At 52.9% G+C, this 27,916-nt stretch overlaps 2 protein-coding genes across 3 annotated transcripts; both read left to right on the top strand.

Moving 5' to 3' along the window:
* The first annotated feature begins 349 nt into the window (after nucleotides 1-349).
* Nucleotides 350-14,175, top strand: PITX2 (paired like homeodomain 2). 2 transcript variants are annotated; one of them, XM_064710963.1, is made up of 5 exons: nucleotides 354-440; nucleotides 2,702-2,757; nucleotides 10,307-10,570; nucleotides 11,261-11,466; nucleotides 13,232-13,933. In XM_064710963.1, exons 2-5 carry the CDS (start codon nucleotides 2,712-2,714, stop codon nucleotides 13,793-13,795), a joined length of 1,080 nt encoding a protein of 359 aa, XP_064567033.1. In that variant the 5' UTR covers nucleotides 354-440; nucleotides 2,702-2,711; the 3' UTR covers nucleotides 13,796-13,933. The 2 variants fall into 2 exon arrangements, with proteins under 2 accessions (XP_064567034.1, XP_064567033.1); XM_064710964.1 differs by lacking the exon at nucleotides 10,307-10,570 and having other exon boundaries at nucleotides 350-440; nucleotides 13,232-14,175.
* A 1,141-nt stretch (nucleotides 14,176-15,316) lies between these two features.
* On the top strand, nucleotides 15,317-17,296 carry LOC135447369 (uncharacterized). The gene is made up of 4 exons (XM_064712304.1): nucleotides 15,317-15,439; nucleotides 15,542-15,704; nucleotides 15,953-16,091; nucleotides 16,825-17,296. The coding sequence occupies exons 1-4, from the start codon at nucleotides 15,317-15,319 to the stop codon at nucleotides 17,252-17,254; spliced, it is 855 nt and encodes a 284-aa protein (XP_064568374.1). The 3' UTR covers nucleotides 17,255-17,296.
* Nucleotides 17,297-27,916: the final 10,620 nt, after the last annotated feature.

Here is a 27,916-nt window from a genome sequence, read left to right as displayed (position 1 = left end):
AGACGGGCGGAGCAGGGCGCGCCCTGCGCGGGCGCGGAGAGGCCACGGCCGTCCTCGCTCACCTCGGTTTTCCTCTGGCTACCTAGCCCGCCGCCGCGCCGCCTCCGCCGACTTTTGTCCTTCCTCCTGCCCCCTGCCCCCTCCGCGGACGGGGGCTGCACCGCCGCCGCTGCGCCCGTGCCCGCGGAGAGCCGCGGAGCCGCCCGCCCCGGCCCGGCCCGGCCCCGCGGCAGCGGGGAGCGCTCGGTGGAGCCGGCGTGACGTCAGGGCCCGGGGAGGCGGGCGGGGCGGGGCGGGGGCGCGGGAGGGCCGGGGAGGAGGGAGCCAGCGGCGGCTCCGCGGCCCCGCAGCCAGCGCAGGAGCCCGGCGCGGCCCCGCCGCCCCCGCCAGCCACAGGCACCAGCAGCGAGAGAGCGGGGCGGGCAGCGCAACCGGCCCCGGTGAGTGCGGGAGGCTCGGGGGGTACCGGCGGGACGGGCGCGGGGCTGCGAACCCGGCGGGTCCAGGCTCTGCGCACCCCGGGACGAGCGGCGGGACGGCGGGCCGGCCGGGCAGGGTCCTGCGGGCTCGGGTCGCTGATGTCCTACCGGGCGGCTGCGGCCCGTCCCGCAGCGCTGTGGGCGAGGGAAGCGGCGCTGCCCCCGCGCCGTTTGCTCACCGTGCCGGTCCCGCTTCCCCGGCGGGGCGGGCGCCCAGGAAGCGGCCGCGCAGGCAGCGCCTTCCTGGCGCGGAGACGCGGAGCCGGGCGGGGGGCGGCAGCGGCGGCGGAGCGGGTTTGGGCTGCCCGAGAGCGATGCGGGCGGGTCTGCCGAGCCGGCCGCGGGGTCTCACACCGGCACCGCCAGCGAGAGAACGGCGGGCACGGCTGCCCCGCGGGCACCGCGCAGGGGTAGGCCCCGCATGGAACCCCCCTTTCGTTTGAGAGCCAGCGGCCGCGGGCCTCTGGCAGAAAGCCTCCCGCCAAAATCACGGACCGCAGCATTTCGGGCGGTGAGATCCTTGCCAGGCTGCTCCAGTTTTTTGGGCATTGTGGATTTTTATTCTTTTTTCCCCAGAAAGAACAGTGATAGATAACTATAAAGAAAAAAAAATAATCTCGCTTTGCTGTCCGCGCACCGCAGTTGCTCCGAGCAGGTTGCTGCTGAGAGGGCCCGGCCGCGGAGAAAGGCAAGGTCGCACGGCTAGTGCTTTTGCTGGGGCCGTGGGCGCGCTGAGGTGCGGAGGTATTTAAATCTGAGTACTCGGAGAAAGGGAAGTGGAAAAGCAAGTGGAGTTGCTTTCGTTTGTGTCGCCGAGCTGGAGACAATAGGAAAACGTTCCACTTGGCCCGATGCTGCGATATGTCTGGCAACGAAAATTAAGAGGATAAGGAGAGGAAAAAGGGAAGGAGCAATACGGGTGAGGAAGGAATAATAATAATCCGTTCGAGAAAGGCACTTTTCTCCGAGGAGACCGGCATTTCAGTAGAGAGGAAAAACTTCCTCTCGGTGTCGGGGCGTGTGCGTGGGGGGAGCCGTGTGTCTCCACTCGTGAGATAAATCAGCCATAGAGGCAGGCCGCGGGGGAGGGCATTTGTCACGCAGGACTAATCTTGACGGAAACCGATCCCGAAATAAGGACCATCGGCGAAGAATTAAGGTTCCCTTAATCGCCTTCCCGATTAATTTAGGCACTGCTCGTGTGCTAGGCCCGGCTGCTGGAGGGAGCGGAGTTCCTCCCTGGCGTCGTTCATCTGGGAATATAAATCGCCATGTCACGACACGACCACGAGGAATCCCAATAACAGCACCTTCCCGTTTCCTTTTCCCCCTTTTCCTTTTTATTTTAATATTTATTTTTTCTTTTTATTATTTCCCCCCTTTCCTCCCCTTTTTCCACGGCCTTATCCTGCTTGCCCGGCGGAAGGTGGAAGGGCCGGAGCCTCGGGGCCCTTCTCGGTGGGTGCTGTGTCTGGCGCTGCTCATCCCAAACATGCCTCGGCTCCAGGCTGCCGGATTTCTAAGCACCAGCTAATAATGCGCCGGGTCCAGACATTAAAAAAGAAGCGAAGAAGAAGAAGAAAGATTACCGAAATGATGGTGACATGCAAATTTCCCTCGAAATTATCATAAGTAAACATTTGAAGCCTGGACTAATAAAATCCCATCTGTGTTACTTCATATCGAGTTAGTAGAGAGCTGTGATAATGAATTTTGTAATATCTCACGAACAGACATCTCAATCAGGCACTAATCCTGTGATTTTACTGCCCGACCTCTCAGATAGAGGGAGGCGGCGGTGGCGGCCGGGGAGCGCGGAGGCGCAGCCGCTGCCGCGCAACTTCCGCCGCGGTAGGGTAGCGGCTGCTGTACCCGCTGTCCTACGGCACCCCCGCCACCGGAGTCGGCCTGTCCCGCGGCTGAGCTCGGCGACGAGGTTTGGGGACTCTCCTACGCGTGCCCAAAGAACCAAAGGTGCAGGGAGGCCGGAGGGTTCGATGGGCTGGGAAGCAGCCACGGGTGTTTGCGCCTGTCCTGCGGTGTGACTTTGGTGGGACCTGAGGCTGAGGCAAGGAGAGGGGATACTGCGCGTATCGCTGGGGAAATGTGTGCGATCCAGCCCGCGTCGTTGCGACGTAGCTCCCGGGGCGGCCGCGCTTCGGGTTTTTGCGTGTATTTTTCAATCCCAAAGTAATTGTTTTAAAACCATTCGTCTTTTGCAGATAACGGGTAATGGAGTCCAACTGCCGCAAACTTGTCTCCGCCTGTGTCCAGCTAGGTAAGAGACACCGAGGCCCGCCGGCCCGGAGGCGCCGCTGCCGTGCGGAGCGCTGCGCGGGTGCGAGGCCAGGCAGGCCGGCCCCGGGAAAGCGGCGCCGCCTCCGCGAAGGGCTGCGCAGCGTCGGCCGCTGACACCCACCCATCCACCCAGCCAGTTACCTCTCCCCTGCGCCGCCCCGCCGCGTCCCCGTCCTCAGGCGCGCAACACGCCGCCGTCGAGTGTCTCTATTCCGAAGGCGGATATCTAAAGGGGTATATGGGCCGGAGGGCCGCACGGAGCGGGCCGGCAGCACGGTGTCCGGGCCAGCACGGTGTGCGGGCGGCCGCCCCCAGCGCCAGTGACCTGCGGCGGTCTCTCCGCGGGCGCGCTGCGGGGCGGCGGCGGCGGCGGCAGCTCGGGCCCGGCTGCGCGGCGCCAGGGCGCCCTCTGCTGTCCGCCCGGGGCGCGCCGGGCGCCGCCTGCGCCGGGAGGTGCGCGGCCGCGGGACGGGAAAGCGAAAGGGAAACGGGAAAAGGGGAAAGGAGGTGCGCGCACCCCCGCGGCTGCTGCTCCCGCTGCCAGAGCGCGTGTCCCCCAAAAAAGCATGGCTGTCAGCGCGCCGTTTAGACACCCGCAGCGTCGCCCTCGTATTTATTTTTATTTTCTATTTTTTGACACCACCCCCGCGCCCGTAAACAAGCCGCCAGCCCTCTCCTGCCCCCAGAGGTAGGCACCCCCACAGCGCTCCATCTGCAACAGTGCGAGCTCCTGTCTCTCTTCCCCTGCCCTTTTCAGGGGGTCTGACAGGCGAGCCCGAGGGGTGGTAAAGAAAAACAGCAATGCAAACATATTGCAAAGAAGAAAACAAGCGCCCTGTATTTCGAGAGACTGTTTAATCCAAGATAAACGTAATTTTGTTTAAATAAAATACATTAACCTGAATTAATAATACAGGAAACTAGAGTGAATTAATAATGCACGTATTCCTGGTCTCGTGGTTAAACACTTCCTTGTAAGAATACTGTATTAACCCTGTTTGGCCAAACAGCTCGCTATTTCTCAAATAACATCCAATGATTTCAGAAGAGGCCACGTCCCCTTCTAGAGTCCACCCGCCCCCGGGGACTTTAGGCAGGATTTGCTAGCTGGACATCAAAACCCCTAGAAGAAGAAACGCTTAAGCTAAAGGAAGGTTAGGGAGCAAAATCCGGGGTAATTCCAAACGCCAAAGTATTACGAACCGATAATTTTTAATCCCGGAAACATACACGATATAAAATTGTGCACAAATAGGCTTTACCAGGGTCTGGCACTTTTTCCCTCGGCCAGTAATAAGTGTTAAATAATGTGGAAAGGAAGGGTGACATTGCTTTATATATGGTTTGCAAATAAGAAAGGCCTTTTTACCCTCCCCTGCCTTTTCTTCCCGATGAACAGGTGGTCTTAATCAAAGCCCTTAGCACGATCTAATGGGAAAGTGGGGACCTTTCTGATATAATAAATTTATGAGCCCTTCCAAGTCAGCTTTATTCGACTAAGTATTTATAAAAGTAATATCCACATATGCTCCCTGACACGGTAACTTTAACTTCCTCCGCCGAGAAACAAATGGTTATTTTCTTAAACACCAATTATGAACCAGGATTATTGTAGTACATGTAAAATTTCCTGCCTTGTTACCGTACCAGCCGGCCTGTTTTTTACTCGCCGGGCTGCAGGGGAAATTGCTATCTAAACACCTTTAATGCCATTAATTAAAACATACGTCCGAGTCCCAGAAGCAACGGCGGTGTTGCCTGACCATTAAAACGCTCCCATTTACGGGGAAGGGAAGCGCGACGACCTCGGATACGGATATACCCCTGCCGATATGGGAATATATTCCTGCAGATATGGGGATGAGCCCTGTGTGGTGCCTCAGTCCCTGCCTCTGTGCGACGGATAATGGCAAGTCCCGAGACGCCCCGAGCTGCTCGGGCGACTTGCTGTAAATCGTAGAAATCACGGGTGTTTTCTCGTGATACCAGAGGGATTTGCTGGGATCTTGGCTTTGATTTGCTTAAACCCGCGCGGTACTCGTTGATTTTTGTCTTACCTGACCGTAAGGACGTCATGCTTTTGGGATTTAGTTTGCAAAAAGTCTGATCCTTGGGGCGGGGAAGGAAGCAGGGGTGATTGGGGACCGCTCTCTGTCACATTTCAGTTTGGGAAATTACGAGGGCGGTGAGGTAATTTCGCCAGATAGGCACCGTCGGTGGCCACGAGGAGAATGATCGCTAACTAGAACCACTGGCATTAACAGCAAAACATGCGACTGCTTTGTCAAATCGGTGGTTCTGCGAAAGGAGGAAACGAAATTCAGTAGGAGACCCTCCAAAAGTACACGGCATGCCGGCTTCCCGCGGGAAATGGGGCGCAGAGGGGGAGGGCTCTTCCAGAAGAAACGAGTCCGTGGCCATGCCGAGGAAAGGAAAATGGGAAAGTATGAAAATATTATTGCAGCCTAGAGTGTCAAACGCAGTCCGGCGGGTGTCAGATTTCTTCAGAGAGACAGGAAAATTGCTGCCGAGTGACCAGACCCACAAAATTAGGAAAACTTCAGCACATGCTTCGGCAGACCCACGGCACTTGTAAACGGTTGTCGGTGGTGGGGTTGTTTGAGTAATTTTTATGCAGGGTGAAAGGATGCTTAAGGTATTTGTGTGTACGTATATATATATATATATATATATACATATATATATATATATAAAATCTATACGATTTGTTAGGTCTGTGAATTCTACTTAAGGAATCCTTTCCTGTAATCGATAATCTGGGTATTGCTGAAACAGCAGCTTCCAGCATAAAATGTTGAAATTACATTCCGTCTCGTATCACCATTCAGCATTCCAAATTGATTGTTTCAACACTATCGAAAAAAAAAAAAAAGGAAATAATAAGGAAAAAAAATTGGTCTGAAATTGGTGTAACTATTCCGTAACTGAACATTCTTTTCAAAAACAAAACCTTAAAAACCTAACGCTGATTCAGCTTTCCATTCAGGCCGGATGAAGACACTGCAGCGTGCAAAGCAAAGGTCGCCGGTGCCTTTTTTGAGCCGCGGGCCGAGGTGGGCGCGCAGGCTGTGCCCCCGCGGGAGGGAGCGAGGGCGGGGGGCTGAGGCGGAGCCGGAGCATCGCTGCGGCCGCTGGGCCGCCAGGCAGAGCCGAGCGGCACCTTCCCCTCCGCACAGCGTGGCCAAATTAGTCCCCGGAATTGTGACCCGAGCCGTGGAGCCGGGATGTTCCCTGCCCAGGGCGCAAACCCTTCGCTGGTGCGCGGCCCCTCGGAAGGTACGCGCCCCGTTCCGCACCCCCCGCCAAGCGCAAATTAGAAGTTATTTATTGCGCTTCGCTTATAGAATTTTCCCCCTCCGCGGTTGGCGTCTGAGAATAATATATGCGGCAGTTGTTAGCCTCACTCCAGGGAAAACTAAATGTATAACGAAAGCTTTTTCGTGAGTAGGAATATACTAACGGAACAATCTGATGTCTTCTTAATCCTATGTAAAAAGCTCTGTAGTCTTCCTAATATTGACTGAATGGGTAATTAATGGCTCTTCATCGAGGAGAATACCCGGTAATCCGAGATAGGCGAAAGACAACAAGCCAAAGGTAAAAGACAACAGGACTAGTTGGAGGCTCTACATAAGAACCAATTTATCCATTTAGGGGAGTATTACGCCTAGAAACAAAGATCTCGTGAGGCGATAAAGGAAAAGTGGGAAAATAAATACCCGCAGTAGGTCTGGCCACCCTACGGCATCCCCAGCAGAGCCGCTCAGCTCCCGGCCCTGCTCTCGTCGGCCCTCCCGCTTGCCGCGCCGGGGCGGGCACCGGGCATTCCAAATAAACTCAAAAAACAATGTGGAAAAACTAAAAAATAAGAGAAAAAAAAAAAAGACTCACAAAAAGCCCCAACCGATCAACCAACCCAACAAACAGGGAAAAAACCACACCAAAACTCCCAGGAAATTAAAAAGGTGATTCGGAGCGGGGAGCATCCCCGATTCCCCATTTTTCGTAGGCGGCGGAAGTCTCCTAGTCCATCTGGGCGCATCCCCGATGGGCCCTACAGCTCAGGGGGAAAAGGAAAGAGAACACTTCCCAAAATAGTTTTGGGGTTTTCTTTGGTGATGGCAGCCGCACACAGAATGCGCGCATAGTCGGTACGCGAGTGAGCTGGCGGGGGCGGCTGCGTGGCCAGGACCCGAACCCGAGAGGCGATGGGAACTTCCACCAGGAAAAAAAAAAAAAAAAAAAAAAAAAGGAAAAAAAAAAGAAAAAAATTTAAAACACTTGACATTTTAATTGAAACCTTTACCGCTAATATATTACCTGGGTGACTACAATTAGGTTGTTTTTCGGTTGGCTGACAGCTTTTAAAATATTATTTCACTTGGGAAATAAAAGCTTCATCTCAGATTATAGGTGGGTATTTTTGGATTTACGTGATTTATGGTCACCATGACAACTAATGCTGTGTGGTAGCTCCCCTCCTGCCCGGGATGGGGGAGTTTTAATCAAAGGCACGTAAGGAAATGCCGACAGCCTCTCCCTCTGGGCTACCGGGGCCCGGGCCACTGTTGTGCGCTGCTTTTCGGGGCGCGGGGACTGCTGGAGGATCTGTCACGCCTGTGGCTGTGGGACGCGGGGCTGGAGCTGGGGAAGGTGCGATAGGGCGGTGCGGTGGCCGGGCCCTCCTCCTCCTCTCCCCGTTCTCCGGGGGAACGCTCCGGGAGCGGCCTGCCTCGCCAAACGTCCCGAGAGAGCGGGGCTGCGGCCGGCGGGCACGGCGGGCACCGGCGCTCGCCCTGCCGGGCATAAAACGCGTAACAAACGCTCCGCACGCGGGAGGGACTCGTCGCTTCGAGTCGCGGCGGCAGAAGCCAGCACTGCCCCAAAAGGACTGAAAATAAATTAATGGCTAAAAAAAAAAAAAAGGTGACGGGTGTTGTCCAAGACAGGGATGCATTGATGCATTGCCCCGTCTAAAAAGAAAAAAGTGGGGGAGGAAGGCGGAGATACCTTCGTATCACCTCTCCCTCTGGCTCCCCCACCCCATGGCTTTGCACACTTGTTTTCACCCCGACGTGGGGCTGCAGAGGGGCAGCGCCCCCTCCCAGGCGCCCCTCGCTGAGAGGCCAGGGCTGGGGCAGCGCCCTGCCCGCGATTTCGGCACGGCCCCGCCACGGGGAAAGGCCGGGGGGCGGTTCTAGGTGCGGGACCACAGAGGTAGCGAGAGGTTAAGAAGAAACTGGGATATGATTGGTAAACAAATTGTGCAGAATGGAGCTGGATTCATATTGACTTAGTTATAGGTCATCTGCTGCCGGTGCAAAGGGAGGAAATATTTACTTTACACATATACTTTATGATCTTGGGGGAATTAGAGGAAATTCAATAAGAAAACGGCTAGAATCATTTTAAACCCCCTATTTAAAAGACTTAAGCAAATTAGAGTCTTATCAGATTAAAATCCACTACAAATGTAAGAGCATTGTCTCCATCGAAACGCTGTGGGGTCTGAGGAAAGAGATTCTTTGCCAAATCTCAGGGATAAAAACACGTCATTTAAACACCGGATAATGAGCAGAATGTAAATTAATTTAACCTTCTTTACTAACAGGCTGCGAAAGTAATATGTATAATTTAGCGATAACTAAGATTGCGACGGATGATACGTTCCTCGAACGAGAATCAGCGACTGAGGAAGACCCTTGAGGGAGGTGGGGGTGGGACGTGGCGGACGGGATGGGCACGGGACACAAAAAAGTTTGGGCTCTGGGATGTGGATGTGTAGGGCCACATCAAGGGGAAGCTTTCGCTAACTTTTCAGTACCAGTGACCAGCCAGATAAATTGAAGATAGAGACGCAAACCTGCGTTTCCCGCTCCTGGGCTACTTCGGAATCCCCATCCCTAAGACGGCCACAGCTCCGCTGGGCCAGTGTCGGCTCTGCGGGCTCGGGGTCGGATTCCTCTGCCCCAGGAGGACCTGTCCAGCATGGCAGGGCAACCTGTCCCCGCCTTAGACGCGTGGAAAAGCCCCGCACCTCCTTCCTGCGAGACACGGCTCCACAGCAGCCTCATCCCGGCGCCACAAGCGGTCCCACGAGCGGGGACTGCGGGACAGGGTAGCCCGTCCCTCTACTGCCTCTGCCCGGGAGAGGGGTCCAATCCTGTCCCCAAACCTCGGAGAGGGGTCTGAGAAGGTTGTGTGCTGGCATGCGGATCGGTGTGGGGCTTGGCCAAATTCTGTGAGCGGCTTGCGTGGGCTCGGGTTCGTGGGCTGCTCCGGGCGCCCCGCGGGGGCGGGATGGGGTCCACGCCGAGAGGGAGGAATGGTCCCGCGCAGTATTGTGCAAGTAAGTGGTAAAACCGGGGTGAGAAAGCCTCCTTTGGGGGGTCACTTTTGGGAACCCGGTTGCAGGAAAGGGGCGGGAATGGCGGAACCAAGGAAAGGATTTTTCCCCCTTGTACCCCGCCTTTAGTGCGGGCAGAGGAAGGGCAGAAAGCCGGCGGGCACGGGAACTAGAAGGGGTCAGGGTCCTCCGAGCGCGGTGTGAAGCTTTCCGTAGCTGTGTGGCAGAGGGCAGGTTGTTGTCGTTTGTGTTTAAATGTCGCTGTTACCGGCACAAGGTCTGCCGTCTAACCGGCCGCGCCCCCGTCCCGCTTATTTTCCACCCCCTCCATGAGGAGGGAATCGGGCTTTCCCCCACCCTCCTGCAGCGGCTCTGGCAGTGCCGAGCTCTCCGCTCCCAGCCCCGCAGCTCTGGCAGCGCGGCGAGGCGCGGAGCGGACGCGCTCGGAGCCGCTCGGGCGGGGTGCCCCGCGGGCCGGCGGCGGCGGGCGGGCTCTGGGGGCGCGGGCGGCCCGGCGGGGCACACCGGGCGGGGGCTTGCAGGTTTGCTGGGGGGCCGGGTGCGCCCGTCCCCGGGAGAGCGCGGGGGGCGGCGCGGGGAGCGCAGGGCGGGGCGGGGCGCGGGCGGGGCGGGGCGGGCGGCGAAGGGGCGGGGCGGGGGCGTGGCGGGGCGTGGCGGGTGACGTGAGGCGCGGGGAAGGCCGCCGCCGGTTTAAGATGTCAGGCCAAGAGGGAAGCGGCTGAGCTGATGCGGTGCGGGGCCGGCCGCGGCGCGGGTCCATGCGCGGGCAGCGGAGAGGAGCGCCCCGCGGAGCGCCGCCGCGCCTCGCCGCCCCCGCCCCGCGGAGCCCCGCGGCGGGCCGGGGGCCGCGGGCCGCCGGCCGGGGAGCTGCCGTGTCGCCGTGACGGCGCTTACAGGACCGGACTCACCCGCTCTCCTGTCGCCGCCGCCTCGCCCCCCCGGGCGGCGGGGGCTTCGAGGCTCGCCGTGCCTCCTGGGCTCTAGTCGAACGTCGCTCGCCCAGGAACGGCTCCCCGGCCGGCAGCCCTGACCCCCGGAGCCACGGGGCTGCTCCGCGCCAGCGGAGGGGGCGCTGCGCGGACCCTCCTACACGTACCGACACCTACAGACACACGCACACCTTCTCCTATCGACCCCCCAGGCGCGCACGTAGACTTTGGCGTCCTTTTGCCGATGAACTGCATGAAGGACCCGTTAAGCCTGGAGCGCCTGGGAGCCGGGAATAAGCTGTGCTCCTCCTCACCTTCCTCCTCCTCCTCCTCTTCATCATCCTGCCATCACCACCAGCCCGCGCTGGCCATGGCGACGGCGCTGGCGCCGGGGCAGGCGCGTTCCTCCCTGGAGTCCGCCAAGCACCGGCTGGAGGTGCACACCATCTCCGACACCTCCAGCCCCGAGGCCGCAGGTAAGAGGGGGTGAGAGGCAGGGACCCGGCCCGACGGGCGCCCCGCAGCCCTGTCCTGCTCCGGCCCGGCTGGCAGCCCCGCGGACCGCGATGCGCCGCCGCCCCTCCGCCCGGGAGCACCCCGCACCCGAGCCGAGATGCGTTTCGTGGTTTTTCGCGTGCGGTGTCTGTGTGACGGCGTAGAGGATAATGACATGTGTAAGGATAGGCGAGTAGTATGTGTACCGATAGGCGAATTACATGGATACAGATCGGCAAATAACGTGGGATTTCATGGGCGAGTAATCCCGATGCAGACGGACAAATAGGGGTATATACGGACAAAGAATATTGTTACAGGCGGGCGAGTAACACCAGTGTAGGTAAGCTAATAAAACGAATTACGTGTATGCAGACGGGAGAATAACACGGATGCACATAGGCAGAAAGCTTGCGTACGGAGAGGCGGCTCCGTGCCGCTGCCCGGCGGTGGCTGCTCCACCGGGAGGAGCCGCCCGTGGGTGCCCGGGGCGCGGAGCAGCCGCAGCGGCGGGAGGCCGGCGCGGGTTAATCATTACAGCAGCGAGCCGCGTTCGGGGCAGTCTGCGGGCTCCAGCAGCGCTGGGGACACGCTTCTCCCCAGCCGCTGGAGAGGAGGCTGAGGCGCCCTCGTTTTCCGCCTTGTTGTTTTTTTGTTTCCCCCACTTACAGAAAAGGATAAGAGCCAACAGAGCAAGAATGAGGATGCGGGGCCCGAGGACCCCTCCAAGAAGAAGAGGCAGCGGCGGCAGCGGACTCACTTCACCAGCCAGCAGTTGCAGGAGCTGGAGGCCACCTTCCAGCGGAATCGCTACCCGGACATGTCCACCCGGGAGGAGATCGCCGTCTGGACCAACCTCACCGAGGCCAGGGTTAGGGTAAGTCCTGACACGGCACCCCGGCTCGGAGCAGCGGGGGTCAGGGTGGGCTGGGAATGGGAAGCAGGGCTGAAATATTTGCAGCTGCTTTCGATTTCGGCTTGTATGTAAACTCCAGAGCCTTTGCACAAAAGCAGGGCAGAGCAGGACATTTCTGTCAAAGTGAGACAGATTGGGATCTCTCTCTGTGTGTCTGAAATATGGTTTGCTGCACGTTTCGCCCTCACCGTGCAATGCGTCCCTCTCCTTTTGATCGAAACGCTAATAAAAACATTAGTCAAGAAAGCAACTTGGAACAGGCTGCAACCTGCGCTGTGTCTAATAAGAAAAAGATGTAAAATACACAAGAGCTTTTGCTTCACTCCGAGGCACTCCCAACGTGCCCTTCCTTGCATTTTCTATTTCTTTGGGTTTCACAATTCGACGAGCGTCTCTCTCCACCCTCTACCCCCCTCTGAGATTTATGGGACCATCGCGGCGCTGCAGAGATACCGCGGCCGGATCCTGCTCGCCTGCAAACACCGCGCTGGGGGGGAAAATGAAAAACGACAAACCCCAACACACACACTCCCAAAAAGAAGCCTATAAACGGGCGAACCTTCAGATTTTCGGGGATCCCCCACAAATCCTCTCCCCGAGGTGGCTTGAGGAAAGCGAAACGGTGAGAGCCGGGGGCGGCAGCGAGCGGGGCCGGCTCTCAGCCCCGGGCCGGCGGGAGCGGGGCCCGGGCGAGCCCGGTGTGTCCCGGAGCACGGAGCGCTGCCGGTCGCGGTGCGGCTGCCGCGGAGGTTTTTGTGTCGGTCCGCGCGGGGCCTCCAGACGGGCCCGTCCCCGCGGAGCACCCGGGCGGCCGCGCCCAGCTCCACCGGGGTGGGGGTTACCACAAACACCCCCGGGTGGTTTCAATACACACGGTAAGGCGGCTGCTGGCGGCTGCCCGATGGGTCAGACACCCAGATGTGGATTGGGAAAGGGCACGCTTTTCCCATTGTCTGCGCGGGGAGGGTCCCTTAGATCTCATTTAGCACTTTGTTAAATGGTGATTTTTTTTTTCCCCCTTCTTTTTTCCTTTTTTTTCTTTTTCCCTTTTTTTCTTTTTCCAAAGAGCAATGAAACGTGTTTGTTTAGAAAGTGGTTTTGGGTTCTGGAAGCTTTCACGCTAGAGGAACTTGTAGTTTTAACAAACTGAAACCAGGATTTATTAGTTGCTGGCTTCCCTCTCCTTTCTCGTACCATTGCCTTAAATACTCCGCGGGTTTCCAGGCGTTTTACTCTCACTTTTCCACTTTTGTATTTTTCCTGGGTGGCTTCAGTACAGAAAAAGCCAAGAGAGAAGGGAAGGGGAGGAAAAAAACGCAAAAGAGAAATGAAGGGGTGGGGGCAGGAGAAAAGGAAGAGAATAAGAAGGAAGCGTTGGCCTCTGTGGAGCGAATTAGAGCATCACAAATTATGTGGAGGGCTGCGGGCGGGGAGTGGGGGGGCCCCGTGGTGAGGGTGGAATTGTGCGGCCACGAATCTGCCTTGCTAAAGCCAAGCGGCCCCGAGGATGCTCGGCTGTCCCGGCAGCACACCCTGGCCCAGAGCAGGGCTCCACAGAGGAGGAGGTGAACCTATACATATATATTCGTACAAATTTTATGTATAAAGACTTCTATATGGACAGGCTCGGCTGTTGCCCCCGAGAACCTGCAAAGGGCTGCAGTGGTGGTGGCTCCTGACTAACTCGCATCTCCCTCCCTCCCTCCCTCTCCCCCCGTTTCCAAAGGTTTGGTTCAAGAACCGCAGAGCCAAATGGAGAAAGAGAGAAAGGAACCAGCAAGCCGAGCTTTGCAAAAACGGCTTCGGCCCGCAGTTTAACGGCCTCATGCAGCCCTACGATGACATGTACCCCGGCTACTCGTACAACAACTGGGCAGCCAAGGGCCTCACCTCCGCTTCCCTCTCCACCAAAAGCTTTCCTTTTTTCAACTCCATGAATGTCAACCCTCTGTCTTCTCAGAGCATGTTCTCCCCTCCAAACTCCATATCCTCCATGAGTATGTCTTCAAGCATGGTACCTTCTGCAGTCACCGGGGTGCCCGGCTCCAGCCTCAACAGCCTGAATAACTTGAACAACTTGAGCAATCCTTCCCTGAATTCTGCAGTGCCAACGCCAGCCTGTCCTTATGCTCCTCCAACACCTCCGTATGTTTATAGGGACACATGTAACTCGAGCTTGGCGAGTCTGAGACTTAAAGCCAAGCAGCACTCCAGTTTTGGCTATGCCAGTGTGCAGAACCCCGCTTCCAACCTGAGCGCCTGCCAGTACGCGGTGGACAGACCCGTGTGAAACATCCAAGTAGGAAACTGCCTGGGAATCCCTCCCCATTTCCCGCAGAGACTGAGAATTTCACGAGAAAGTAATGGGCACTAGAGAGAAAGAGAAAGGAGGAAAAATCAGAGGCAGAGAGGAAGAGAGAGAAAGAGAGAGAGAGAGGAGGAAGAATAAAAAAAAGAGGAAACCACTGAAATAAGATAGTTCCTTTGTTTTCAAAGGACCTCCTACAGATTCGGAGATCTTTCTTTCACTAAGAGTATTTCAACAGTTACAAGGACATATATATATATATATATGGACAAATGTTTGACTGGATATGATATGACATTTTAATGTTACTATAAGCTTGTTATTTTTTAAGTTTAGCATTGTTAACATAAAAATGACTGAAAGGATGTATATATATCGAAATGTCAAATTAATTTTATAAAAGCAGTTGTTAGTAATATCACAACAGTGTTTTTAAAAGGTTAGGCTTTAAAATAAAGCATGTTACACAGAAGCGATTAGGATTCTTTCGCTTGCGAGCAAGGGAATGTATATACTAAATGCGACACTGTATGTTTCTAACATATAATTATTAAAAAAAATTGTGTGAATATCAGTTTTAGAATAGTACCTCTGGTGGATGCAATGATGTTTCTGATATTGCAATGTAAAACATGCCCTGTGTATAACATTTCGTACAATATTATTGTTTTACTTTTCAGCAAACATGAAAAAAATGTGTTTTATTTCATGGGAGTAAAATATACAGCATACAGTTCTGTCTGGATTTTTTTATTTACTGAGCCAAGCTGCGCAGTAGCAACTAGTCTGCAATGATTGACTGATAGTTGACACTGGATCTCGTTCTCTGGCAACGCGGGGTAGTACTTTTGCAATGCAAATAAATGCTGGCGCTTTTTTTTTTTTTTTTTTCCGCGTTAAAAAAAAAAAAAAATCTCTAGCTCTAACGTTGCATACTAGAGAAACATGGGACGTGTACCCCTTGGGTCCTTTTATTTCCCCGCACAGCCCCGAGAAAATGCATTATTTGACATCGCTGGACTCGAGAATTACCTGCCACAAAGCAGCTGTATCTCGAGCCTAAATTTGTCCTGCTGTGAAAGAAGCTTTTATTACATTAAAGAAAAGGGAGTGGAGGAGAAAAACATTTTAAAAGCCAGCTTGCAAACAAACTGCTCCCGTTCAAAATAATCTGTCCCCTTTGCCGCCCCCTGCGCTCACCTTCTCTCCCTTCAGCGGGCAGATCCTTCATGTACTATTACATTTCTATTTCCAAATCCCCCTTTCAGACGTGAAGAGAAACAAAGAGCAGCCCAAATAACCGCAACCCCGTGGAGCGCGGGGGGTGAGAGGTTAGCCCGAGTTTCCTGCGACTTCGTGCTGCAACACGTCGTTGAAGGGAAAGGTCGTGCTCTCGTGTGTTTTGTTTTAAATAATATTGACCCATTCATTCTCAACCTGCTTGTTCGTGAAATTATACAGGATTATAACTTTGCCATCGCCAGACAATTGAAACAAATCAAGATGAATTGCTGCTCGGCCCTCCCATCGGCTCACACCCCGGGCGGGCGAGGAGGGGCTGCCGAGAGGGTGGGCAGCCGCAGGATCCGGAGGGAATATCGAGACGCGAAGAAATTCCGCAGGCGCGTAAACTGGCGAGGGGCGCAGGGGACGGCAGGGAGGAAACCGCGGTGAGAGCGAGCGTGATCCCGGAGCGGCCTTTGCGCGCTCGCTGCGCGCCTTTGTGAGGTCGGGAGGAGCGGCCGAGGTAGCCCGGGGGCGGGCGGGCACGGCCGAGGGCTCCTTCCCCCAGCGCTTACACGGGAAGAGGAGCGGAGAAGAGAGGGAGAGGGGAGAGGTCAGCGCCCTGCGCTTTCCCACGAGGACAATGCTTTCCCCACACGAAATCAGGGTACTGTCCCGTGGGTCCGCTTGCAGCGTGGGCAAACCCCAGCCTCCACTTTTTTCCCCATCATTTTTAAATTTTCTTTCAACACCCCTTATTTTTATTTTCTTTACCGCCCTTTTTTCTTCCTCGTCCCATTTTTTTATTAGATTCTTTCTTCTCTGTCTTATTTTGTTGCAAGGTTGGGGGTTTTAAAATTATTTTAATATTTTACGCGACTTTCTATTTTCTTTTCCTCTGTGTGTTCTTGCCAGGGGGTCGGTGGAGAGAAAGAACCTCGGTGTTCGGGACGGGGGGGAGGTGGGAGGCCCCCCCTGCTTGCCCGGCCTCGCCGCCTCTCCGACCCACGCCGCTCCCCTCGGTTTTTCCGCACCATGTCAACACCTCACCCGGGTGAGTGCCAGGGGCTGCCAGAAATGTCCCCTTCCTCCTCCTTCTCTTCCTCTTTCTCACCGGGCTGCGGGAGAAAGGTCTGAGGGTGCCGGCGGCGCAGGGCTGGCAGGCCGGGAGCCCCCTCGGGGATCAGAGGAGCCGGAGAAACGAGAGAGCTCTTCTGCCCAAACCCTCCCGGCGGGACGGGCTTGGAAATCAGCGAGCGGATCGCTGCGGGTATCGGCACGGTATTTTACACGCTTTTTTCGGCTCTCGTTTCTTCTCGGTGGCTTTGGTTATTTATAGTCCTCTTTTATAAATATAAATATAAACATATGTATCTAAAAAATATCGGTATATACATGTGTAGAATCTGTGTGTGCGTGGAGAAATATTAGATATATAGCACATAGTATACACATGTACATTTAGAAGAATAATATATACCGATTCCGGACCAAAAAAAAAAAAAAAAAAATTGGATCAGAGTTTTTCGCTCTACTGTGTAATGGCTCAAACGATGAAAAATCAACGTGACCGCTCAGAGAGGACATAAATCACTCCGAGAGTAGTCTGAATTTCTTTCTCCCCCTAGCTGAAGCCTTGAGGGTCATCATTTTTCTGCGCCACTTGACCAAAGATATAATGTTTTGATTAGGTCGTAAATCAAAATCTTGGGTCGTGGTGGGGTTTCTTTTCTTTCATTTTTTTTTTTTTTTCCGGGGGCTTTCCTTCTCCTTATCGGCGGTGGCAGCGTGAACCTGGAACAATGGAGGCCGCCAAGAGGGGGAGAAAAAGCCACAACGAAATGGGGAATTTGCAAAATACCTATTTGCAGAGGCGGGGGGAGAGTGGTTAGACGAGGGGCTCACGCCCCCTCGCAGCCCCCTCGCCCCTCGGAAAGGCCGATTCAGGCCGCCTGCTGCGCACCCCCCGCGCCGGGCGTGCGAGCGGGCAGCGCCGTCTGCCTCCCAATCCACATCGCAATCCACATCCCAATCCACAGTCCCGCTGGCCCCCGCAGCCCCCACAGCCCCCGAGCGGAGCTGCGGCCGCGGAGCCGGAGCGCGCCCCTTCCAGCCGGGACCGGGCTTCTCGGGCTCCGTCTCCCCACCGGCGCCCCGGGGCCGCGGCCCGGCCCGGCTCCGTTCTTTTGTTTTCGGACGGTGTCTCCCGCACTTTGAACCCCCGCGGCGTGCCCGAGTCCCCGGCCGTCACAGGGGAGTGCCTCGCCCCGCAAAGGTCAAAATGACGCGCAGATATGGATGTATCTCCTTTTGGGTATTGTCTGTGCTTCCCCTTCTCCTCTCCCTGCTTTGTTTTTCGTACGTGCCGCGCTTATCCGCGTGTACTTTCCCAAACCAGTGAGATACCGATCTTTACATACCTGTACAGTTGTTTCTACCTATAAAATAAAATAATTTTTTTTTTCCCTCTTAGACATTCATTAGCATTTTTGGAGGGAAACAACTTCCTTTGAAAAATAGCTGACATCTGAGCCCGGGGAAGAGTTTGTTGTTTGGGGTTTTTTTTCTTCAATAAAGCCGCGTTTCGGGGGCATTTTTTTTTTTTTATTTCAATAATGCTCGGTTTTGGAGCGGAGGCGACGGTATTTGCAGGTTTTCAGCCCGCCTTCCCCCGCCGCCGCGGACGGGGCTGCGGGGGGGTCTCACATGGCGGCTTAAAACAAGGAGGGAGGACAGGGGACCGGCTCACGGCACTGGCGCTAACACGCTTCTTCGGAACGTATAATTTACCTTGCTAAATGTCTGCTTTGGTACGCGTATTACATGTGTAGGTCTGGATATTAGGCACCCGATAGAGCGGAACAGTCAATAATCCAGAAACTTGGAAGGATTTACACCTTCAGAGCTCCATACAATGCCGGACTAATTGATTGCTAAATCTGAAGTTTTTTAAATGCAAACCCCTTTTGGAATTAATTTCTCCGGCCTCCTGCAACTACTTCTAAGAGAGGAAGAGAGGAGAAATAAAATAAACTCTAACGTGCAAATTTTAAGCTGTAAGGGAATAATTTTTTTGTTTGGGGTGTTGTTGTTGTTTTTCGTGCGTATGTTTTGTTTTGTTGGGGGTTTTTAATGAAAAAAAAGAAAGGCATTTGAAGCCGCTTTTCGGGACTTCGGCCCCACTTGTGCCAGGCAGACCCGCGGGACGGGAGCAGGCAGAACGGAGCCAGCGCTCCGCGCCCCTCCGCAGGGAGCCAGCTCTCCGGCCGCGCTCGACGAACGTCCCTCTGGTGGATCCGCGATTTCAGGGATGGAGGTGGCTCATTTGGTCGCTTTCTCCCTTGCGGCTGTGACCACCCCGGCCCGCCCTGAAGCGCAGGGGGCAGCGGGGGTCGCTCCCCCCGCCGCGGAGCCAGGCGGGGCAGGGCAAACGCTGCCGCAGCCCCGGAGGGACCCGAGCCCAGCCTGCCCTCTCGGGGGGCGGGCTGTGACGGCGCGGGGGGCACCGGCCCGACCCCGGCCCCGCCACCTCGCAGGGTCGCCACCAGCCTGTGCCCGGCAGCTCCGGCGGTGGCAGCGAGCGAGCGGGGCCTCAGGGTCGGCGGCCCCACGGGAGGGAGGCAGCGTCACCCAGGTGGGCACAGGTCCCGCGGCACCGCTTCGGCGAGAGCCGGGGCCGGACCCACGCGGGGAGGGCGCGGCTCGGCAGGCCCTGCGCGGCCGCGACTCCACAGTGGTGTATCCCTGGGAGTTTGGGGCGAGAGGCGCAATTCGCGGGGCTGGGCTCCCATCGGGAGCGGGGTATGGACGCGGCTGATGGACAACCCAATACCAGGAGAAAAAGGAAAAAAAGATATTGAGAAAAAAAAAAGCCACAAACTGCCCAGTAGCCCACCCGGAGCAGGAGGCCGCGAGTGCCTCGCTCCGGCAGTGACGAAGAGCTGAGCGCCCTTTGGAGGCAGCCGCCTGCCCGGCACGGCGCTGAGGAAGGAGCCATGTGAGCCCTGTGCATGTCCCTGTGTGTGCGCAAGTGTGCAAAGAGTGTGCGAGAGTGTGCGAGAGACCCGGCCCCGGCCCAGCGCGGCTCCCCACCAAGCCGGGATGCAGCGGGGAAGCGTCTCAGGTTCACTCCCGCGCACACACGCACACATACACGTGTAACACACACAGGCGTACCTATTGCTCACACGTGAGTATTTTACACACCGACACACAGACACATGTGCGCACACACACACAGAGCGCTGTGCGGGCCGTGCTCTGTAGCCGCTGGCCGCAAATGAGAGGGATGCTCCAGAGGCTTTGGCTGGGACTGGCCACGCACAGACCCCGACGGTGAAACCCACGCCTGATCGGAATGGCGGGGCGTGATCGCCTTTCAGTCTCTGCTGCTGTTTGACCTTTTGTTGAGGTTTTCCCCCTCAAATCCAGGGGCTGAGGGGCCGTGGCGAGGCCGATGGCCGCAGCCCCTTCCCCGGCCGCGGGCTTGCGCTCAGCCCGGCCCGCGTTGAACATTAACCGGCTGGAGCGGCCCCGCAGTGTAACAGGCTATGTATAAAAATGAATCATCTCCCAGGTTGTAGTAAAACGTCCTGTAAACTCCACCTATAAATCCTGGTATGCACTTAGTGCTCTCGGCTTCACGTCTTACCGTTGCCACGCAGTATTTGCCATTCCCTCCTCTGCCCCCTTTCCTCTCCCCCTAAATCCCGCTGGCTGGCTGCGGTCCTAACTCTGGGTCCGCATGCCCTGGGATGCAGTGTCGCCTCCCCGTGAGGAGAGTGAAGCCCCACAGGGAACCACCGAGTGTCGCCACCGTCGGGGCGCTGGGGCCGCCTTTCTCCCTCTAAACTACGGCGAGGAGAAACAGGAGCTGGACAGGCCCGGCCCTCAGCCCTCCAGGGCGGCAGGAGCCCCCATCCCCCGGGGCCAGCCAAGGTGGGGCTGCCCGCAGCTGTCCCTGCTGCTCCCGCCCTTCCAGGGGTCTGTGTCTCTGCGCCTGTGATAAGAAGAGCTACTCATACATTGCAGCAAGGCTCTATAAAACTCCCCCCTGCAAATTCGTTACGTATTTTTCTTGGGATTAAAGGAGAAAGAGGAAGACTATCTAATCTGATTGGAGCACAGGACTGCATAGCCTCGGTGGGCAGACGCGGGCAAGGATCAATGGGAGTGTAGCCATCAGGGCAGCAGCCCACAGCTCAAATCCGCAACTGGGATTTATGCAATTGGAAAGGAACCCGAGGAACAAGCGCCCTGGCCTGCTGGGTGTGTATATGGAGAAGTGGCAGCGCTCGGGAAAAGACGAGGGTGGAGCCGAGCTCATCACTTGATGCGTATATTTAGTGTGGTGCTAGTCCCGCTGCCTCACGGGGGACTACTTCCACGCTGAAAGTTATTCACATGCCTGAGTGATTTGCTGGATTGTGGCCATATGTAAAGCAATAAATATAAGTGGCTACTTCTGTGCAAGTAAGAGATCCAGAGGTCTCACAAGTAATTTTCCAGCAGATCCAGACCTCACAGTTTTAAGATAAAAGTGAAGAGAACTCCTTTGTTTCATTCAATTAAAAAAACCAACTCCACCAACAATTAAGGTCACTGGGACAATAAAAGCATAAAGGAGCATAAAGCCTTTCCTTTATGTAAAAGCATAATGGAGTATAAAGCCTTTCCTTTATGTAGAACCTTGATAGGCACTTTCAAGACTGCATTATCTGGAGAGGAGCAGGAATCTACAAGCCTGTGCCGATGCAGTTTTCAGCCTTTCGAGCCACAAACTCTTGCATCTGCTTTGGTGGATGCAGAACTAAGGAGTGAAGGAATTTCTTGCCTGGCTGGGGGACGACGTGTCGGTGTGAGTGGGTGCCAGCCCGTTTGGTGCTCTTTGAAGTCAGCAGAGTCTGAGCTGGCAGTGCTCTGTGCAAGGGCAGTTCCCAGGCAAGCAGAAACTCTCCCTATGAGGTTTGGGGTGGTTGAATTCCCATGATTTCTCCAGGGAAGGTCATGCGTGCTTCCCACCCTTCAGCTGGGATGGGAAGAGCAGTGGAGACTGAGGTGGCTTTTCTGCCCTCTTTCTTCTATATGCAGAGCCAAAGTCTCTGGCATTTCTCAAAATTTTTTTTAGTTTTTTTTTTTCATGCAAAGCAAAACAGTTTGAGCAAAATAATAGCATCCAGCTTTTGGCAATGGTTCCTATAAATTCATGGCTTTAGCCTGGACTCTCTCATGGCCAGACTGTAAATTTTCACGTTCTAACTCCCTGTGACAAATCTCTAGCCCCAGTCATTGTTATTTCCTTCAGCTTTCCCATCCTTCTGGCAAAAACCTCCAACTCTGGCATTCTTTTCCCAAAACAGAAATTCCTACCACAAGGCCCGTCACTCTGAGAACATTTTTAATAATGTTTGGAAAATGAAAATAAGATACATAAAATATATGAATGCAAGAAACATCAAATGAAAACTAGGAAAGGGTTTCAAGTAGTATTACAAATAGGAAATAGCTTTCCAGAGATAAAAATACTCCATGTGTTTTGTTAACACCAACAGGCAGTTGGGCTTTATTCTCATGGTTTATTTGGAAGTTAAGGGACACCTTTGTCCTACTTGATGTACTTGTAGCTGTTGGCTGAGCCAGGAGGTCAGAGACTTCAGCTTGTAATCAGTGGGTGACTGGCAACATCCTTGACAAATAATGTTGGCGTGACACGATCAGGGCGACAGCCATTCTCACATGTCAACAGCTGTAGCTCAGTAAGTAAAGGACTTGGGGAGGGATGTTTCATAGCACAGGTCAGTTTTTTAGTCCTGGACCATGCACCTGAGATGCTGTTTAAAACCCCACCCTCTGACACAAAGCAGAAACATTGGCTCCTACTGACAGGGTGGTTTTGTTTTACTTTGGTTTGGGGTTTTTTTTTTCAAAACAGAAAGGGATATTAATTACATGAAAGAGTGGTCTTATTGCTCATTAAATGACAGTTGTAGGTTCTCAGGAACTTAGGGGGTTTTTCCTTTGAATTATCTAGGGCACAGGACATGTTGCATTTTTCTGTCTTCTGAACAGAAAGGCTTCTGAAACTGGAGCACAGCTCTAACAATTCTTTCCAGGACAATGGAGTACTTAATTCTTGTGATGGCCAGGCACTGCTATTTGAGACCACTCAAATTCCCTCTGGTAGAGCTGGCAGCTCTGGGGACATAAATAACATAGCTTGGAGGCCCAAGCAAGCATTGTTTGCATGAAAATATTATGGACCTACACTGGTCAGTGTAGTGTTCTCCTCCTTGTGCTGGAAGGAGCTGTGATGTGCTTGTTGATCCAATACATGGGTCATGTATGCATATACATAAATCCCACTGGCTTCCGATGGCATTTGAACAGGATGAGAACTACTTGACTCATACTGGAAGACAGCAGGAATGGAGCATGTGCCCACAGAACATGCTGACTCAGGACCAGGCTCCAAGGCTGGAGAGGAAGGACTGGGAACAGGTTCCCTTTTTGTAGACTTAGACATGCTCATTTAATCTTGCATGGCTGGGTAAGGAGAATATAACTGGAGGTTCTACAGTGCCTAGAATAAAAAAAAAAATCCCTTAATCTTATGGGAAGATTACTTAATCTCTGGCCAAAGAAATCAATCAGCTGTTTGGAACCAGAATATGTCTCATGTTTAGGGAAATAAATGAATTAAAAATGGAGAAAACCCTCTAAAGGAACTCTGTGAAGGCTTTTCATGGGGGAAGGAAGAGACCATCCTGCCCAGGCTATGAAGACCATGCTGACCCTGTATGGAGGTTGCAGATATGAGCAGACACTATGCAGATGCATGTTAGAAACACGTTGCATTAGAAGCTGCAGAGTGCTTCCCTTACTTCTCTCTTCTGTCTGGAGAAATGAAGCCAAAGAATGAATAATAAGAAAAGATGAAACAGCTTGAGTAGAAGAAAAGAGGTTTTCTGGTATTTCTGGTTCCTGTGGGAGATTTTCTGGTATTTCTGGTTCCTGTGAGATGTCCTGTGCAGTGACTGTCACAAGAAACCTCAATTGAATACAATGCCACCGAAACCAATGTGCTGTCATTAAGACAAATCTGTATGCTCTCTAGATCAGCTCAGGGGTGGTAAGTTACAAGAGTGATAATTCTGAATCTAATTCATTGGTGATGTAACCCAGGCAATTTTGTTTTACTGATTTATTTTAGTGGCACATTTTCACTTTCTTAAGAGAAATCTAATTGAAATAAGCCCGCAGAAGGAAAATGGGACAGCTAAATTGGTAGTCTAAACGTAGATTCTATAAAGGTAATGAAGATACTCAGAATTTATTCTTTGTTATTCTTCATGGCCTCTGATAAATTTCACTGCAAAATTTAGTTTACATGTATATACCAGCAGAGTGTGTGAAGTGTTGTGGGCAGAATGCCCATCCTGATTACCCCAGAGGATTAGGAACGTCAGGCTGTTACAAAGGAAAAAACAAAGCCTAGAACAAGCCTCAAGAAATAATGCAGTCCTGTCCTGCCATTTTTTTCAGCTGCAGGGTGCTTGAGAAGGTGCCTGCTCAAGGATTTGTTCTCAGTGCAGAGGTCTCCGAGAGGTACAAAGAAAAGGCTCCTGCTGTCTATTAGGAGATGCGCAATCTGAGGCTAGAAACATGGACTTCAGCCAAGTGAGTGAAAAGTATAAAATCGCAAAGAGCATTTCTTGATATCTCGGCAAGAAACCCAAGACAGTATTTGACACTCATCTACACACAATGCTACAGCCCTGCACTGCTGAACTGCTAAAGGCAGGACATCAGACATGCAATCCTGGCTCCGTGGCCTCTGTGATTAAACTGCTGCCATGCAATCTGGCATAGTAACTGGTGTTGGACACGGTACCCCAAGGGGCTCTTGCTGTTTTAGACTGCTGCCAAGAGTTGCTGTTGACTGGAGGCACAGTAGTAAACGCTCTTTCAGCTGCTTCCCACTCTCTCATATTCCCCTGTGAAGTGTTTATGGACGGGACATCTCCATCTCTGGAAATGAACTCTTCTTACCAACTCCCTCTGTAAGCAAGCAGTAAAACCCCAAGGGACGTGGTGGCTGAGTTAGGTTTGAGGCCCCAGTACCAAGAGGGTGAAACAATTGCTGGATACTATGGGAATGTAGAGTGACCCTATCTCTTGCCTTTAACAAAGAGGGTCAGAGAGACACACCCTGTCTCCTGGATCCTTCTACACAGAGGGCCCTTGGCCATGGTGTTACTGGCCTGTCCTAAAATTTGGCAGGTTCTGAAGCTGAGCCTAGCTAACTAGGTTGCAAATAGGCTGTATAAATGCTGAACTCAGTGAAATGCAGGACATCAGCACTAGTTCATGTTTCAGACACATGGACAAGATGGTGTTTAAACTGAAGGATCTGGGATGCTTCAAGACCTTCAGATCCAAGTGCATATTCTGATCATCTAGACTGGTGTAACGCTTTAAGCAGTCAAAAATATGTTGAACAAGCCTACGTATTCAACTACAGGAAGGAACCCAGGCATGCAAGCAAGCTTAGAGGGAATTACAGTGTATTTTCATAAGGTCCTTGGTGTGCGCCAAAAGAGATGGGCACCTGGAAGGTCCTGTGTAGTTCATATGCCATGCAGACGTTCTTTTTCAGCTACCCTTTGAGCAACAATTGCCTAACTAGAGCAACAGTTGTCTCCCATGTGGTGTAAAGATAAAAGTGCATTGGTGTTTGTGAAATGCTCAGTTGACTTGGTAAGAGCATTTCAGCATATGGCCGACAAATTAAATCCCTAATTTCTATCTACTTCTACTTCCTATGCATAATGCACACTTTATTTTTTGTGGATTTTTTAAAAGTTATTTTTAATTTTAGTTTTTGTTGTTGTTATTGGGTTTTTAAAGCATGAGATTAGTGTTCCAACTCCATATCTTTTATTCTGGTGAGAAACGTAATCTTCATAAAATTATCTGGAGACAAAGCAGCTTGTTTGCCTATAGACTGGAAATTGGCCACCTTCACTAAGGAACCACAAAAGGTTTCAATCAAAAAGACAGGCACAGCTACAGGAAAAACTGACACAGAATGAAGCAGCCACCTCACTGCAATATCATTAAGGAAAGACTCTAATAGGCTGGGACAGATTTATATAATTAGTACAACTAGCTCATTATCTGAGACAAGGCATCTACAGCATGTCTCTCTGTGAAATTGTAGACAAGTGTGAGCTGATTACATTACATGTAAGTAGTGGGGTGAAGCAGCACATTTGGTCCAAACAGATGTAAAAAGAGTACCTAATAGTTTAGGTACTGTGGCATGAGATACCTCCCTGCTTTGTCAAACCAAGTTGACCAAGTCAGACCTTTTCATTTAGTCTTCCCAAGGAAAAGTGCAAAGCATTTTAGGGGCTCATCTCCAGAAAAAGTGCCACAGTGGTAGAGATGCCAACTTTTCATTTTCCCAGTGGGTGGTCTGCTGCAAAATTCCCAAAAGGCAAAGGATCTAGAGCTAGACAGGGCCTCTCTTAAGCTAAAGTGTTTAAGAGATTTTTTATGTGTAATTTAAGATGTTTGCTGAGAAACAGAAACTCTGATTTAACTATTTGCAGCTTATGATTTTTCCATTAGAAAATCTTACAGAACCATCAGCACATTCCATATTTGACTGACCACAAAATCACAGCTTTTCCCCTCAAATCTGTTGCCCCACAGCAGTGGTCTTTGTTCTTCTCCTTTCTCATTAGGCTTGTGCTTATTTGGAAATTGTCACAGAAGACACTCAACTGCTGTCATTCACACTAAGCAATATGAGCCTCTAAAAATACTGCCACTAACCTCTTTTGGGGCAATTTGCAAAACAAGGGTGTCATCTGGAAGTCTGGGCAGACTGACATCCCTGCTTAATATTTAACACAATCCCCCCAAGCACCCAAAAGTTCCACTCACTCCTTTCTGTGCAGAGCCCTTTCTCTAACGGCCAGGAAGATCAAACTGAAGAGAAGGCGAGCAGCAGTCCACATTCTTGCACATATAAACTTCCGAGTCGTCCCAAAGATGTTGGAACTGCATTGCAATAGGCAACTACATCTAATTGTCTCCCTTATTTAAGTATTATATTTTTTTGTAGGAAATATATAACTTTTGTTTGACAGTGCATCAGGGTGGTCCTCTTTAAGTAGCCAAAAGGACCTGGAGCCAGTTTTCCCTTTTGCTCACCCCAGTAAGCTCTTTTTAAGGAAGTAGATGTGTGAAGGAACAGCAGACAAGATAGAGACTGGAGCCAGATGTTCCTCTGAGAGCTGCCTTCTGACTGGGATACAAATCCAGCTGCTTACTGACTCGGGGATTCCAGGCAGAAAGCTCTGGGATTTGCCAAGTGTGTGCACAGGCACAGGCTTCACTCCCTGTGCTTACTCTCCCCAGCCTGCAGATGGAGGAGGAAAGTGTCTGCTTGGCTGGGAAATGGATGCTGTGAGCATGAGGAGTGTGTGCCATACAAGCCTTTTGGGAGAAATCCTCAGCTTCCCAAATTGTGCAGATGAGTTAGGCAGGCACATTTCTCCTCATACCTGTGTTAAGAAATCCTGTTCTCTGCAGTGAACTGCTGCCTTAGATAGTCTGGGCATTTGTCTAATTTATGGGAAGAATGCCAAGGAAATTGCTCTACTGTGGATGTGCTGCAAGCTGACAACTCGCACCTAGCTTGTAAAATACATTCCATATTTTTGGACAAACTTACAAACAGCTCCTAGCTAGGACAATAAATTTTGCCAAAGTCAACATAGGCTGTAGCACATATTATATCACCACCAAAAGCCACCTTCCCTCCAAAAATTATGGTTCAGCCTCAGACAACCTCCCTACTCCAAAAGGGGTTTAATGCCACTGATTCTGGGGGAAGACAGAGCTTCCCTGCACTGCTGGTCTATAGATCTAAGTCCCTAACCAAAAGTCTGGTGGGATGTGATTCTACAGGTTGTACAGATTGTTTGCTTGGAGATGGCTTGGGATAATAAGCCACAAAAGATGAAGAAAAGTCCATTTAGGGTTTAATTTTATACTTTTTTCAATGTTCAGGAACAGGTGTCACACATGTAAATTAAGACACACGAGGCTCCTGCTTACAAATTCTGGAGAGGTGCACCATAGCCCAGGACTCTAAAGCAGGCCTCTACACTCTGTACCTGTTCTTATTCATGGTGTATTTCACTGAGACAGTGCCAGTGACAATTATCCACACTGGAAAAGCTAGGGCAGGCTGTGGCTTTTCGCTGCTGAGCAGTCATGTCATTCAGCTGCCTCTACGTTACCTCCTCAGGCACAGAGGTCTTGGTGGGCTGGGAACCACCTGGGTTATTTGTCCTCTGCCGCTCCCCACTGTGTGTGCAGGTTACAGGGAGAGAGCTTTGCTGTCTGTAGCTCAGCACGGCTGTGTGCCTGTGAGCCCTGGAGCTGGCCATCAGCAGAGGTACCCAGCCCCTGGGACAATACACACTGCCAACCCAGGGCTGTCAGCACGGGCGGCTGAGCTCCAGCACTGCAGCCAGAGCCTTGGCAGCTCTGCAAGCTCACTTTCACTCACAGCCAGGATTAGGAGCACCTCTCATCCTCCTTGATAAAACTCAGCATGGGAGTGGATTTGACCTGCTCCTGAGCCAAGTGCAGCTCAGCAGCCACAGCTTGGCCAGCTCTGCCTCATGCTGCTAGACCCCACATCTTCATGGTTTTGAGGCTTGCCTCCAGAAACTTTGACTGTAAAGTGGCAGCACTGGTTGCTTCATCTTGTAGCAACAGAAGTGAAATAGTGGAGAAGGAGGGATCACTGCTTCTCAGACTGTACTAACATCCCCTCTGGAAAAATACCTTATTAGTATT

This window comes from Zonotrichia leucophrys, chromosome 4 (assembly GCF_028769735.1).
Source record: "Zonotrichia leucophrys gambelii isolate GWCS_2022_RI chromosome 4, RI_Zleu_2.0, whole genome shotgun sequence".
Taxonomy (NCBI): Eukaryota; Metazoa; Chordata; class Aves; order Passeriformes; family Passerellidae; genus Zonotrichia; species Zonotrichia leucophrys.
This window is presented reverse-complemented; position numbering and strand designations above follow the sequence as displayed.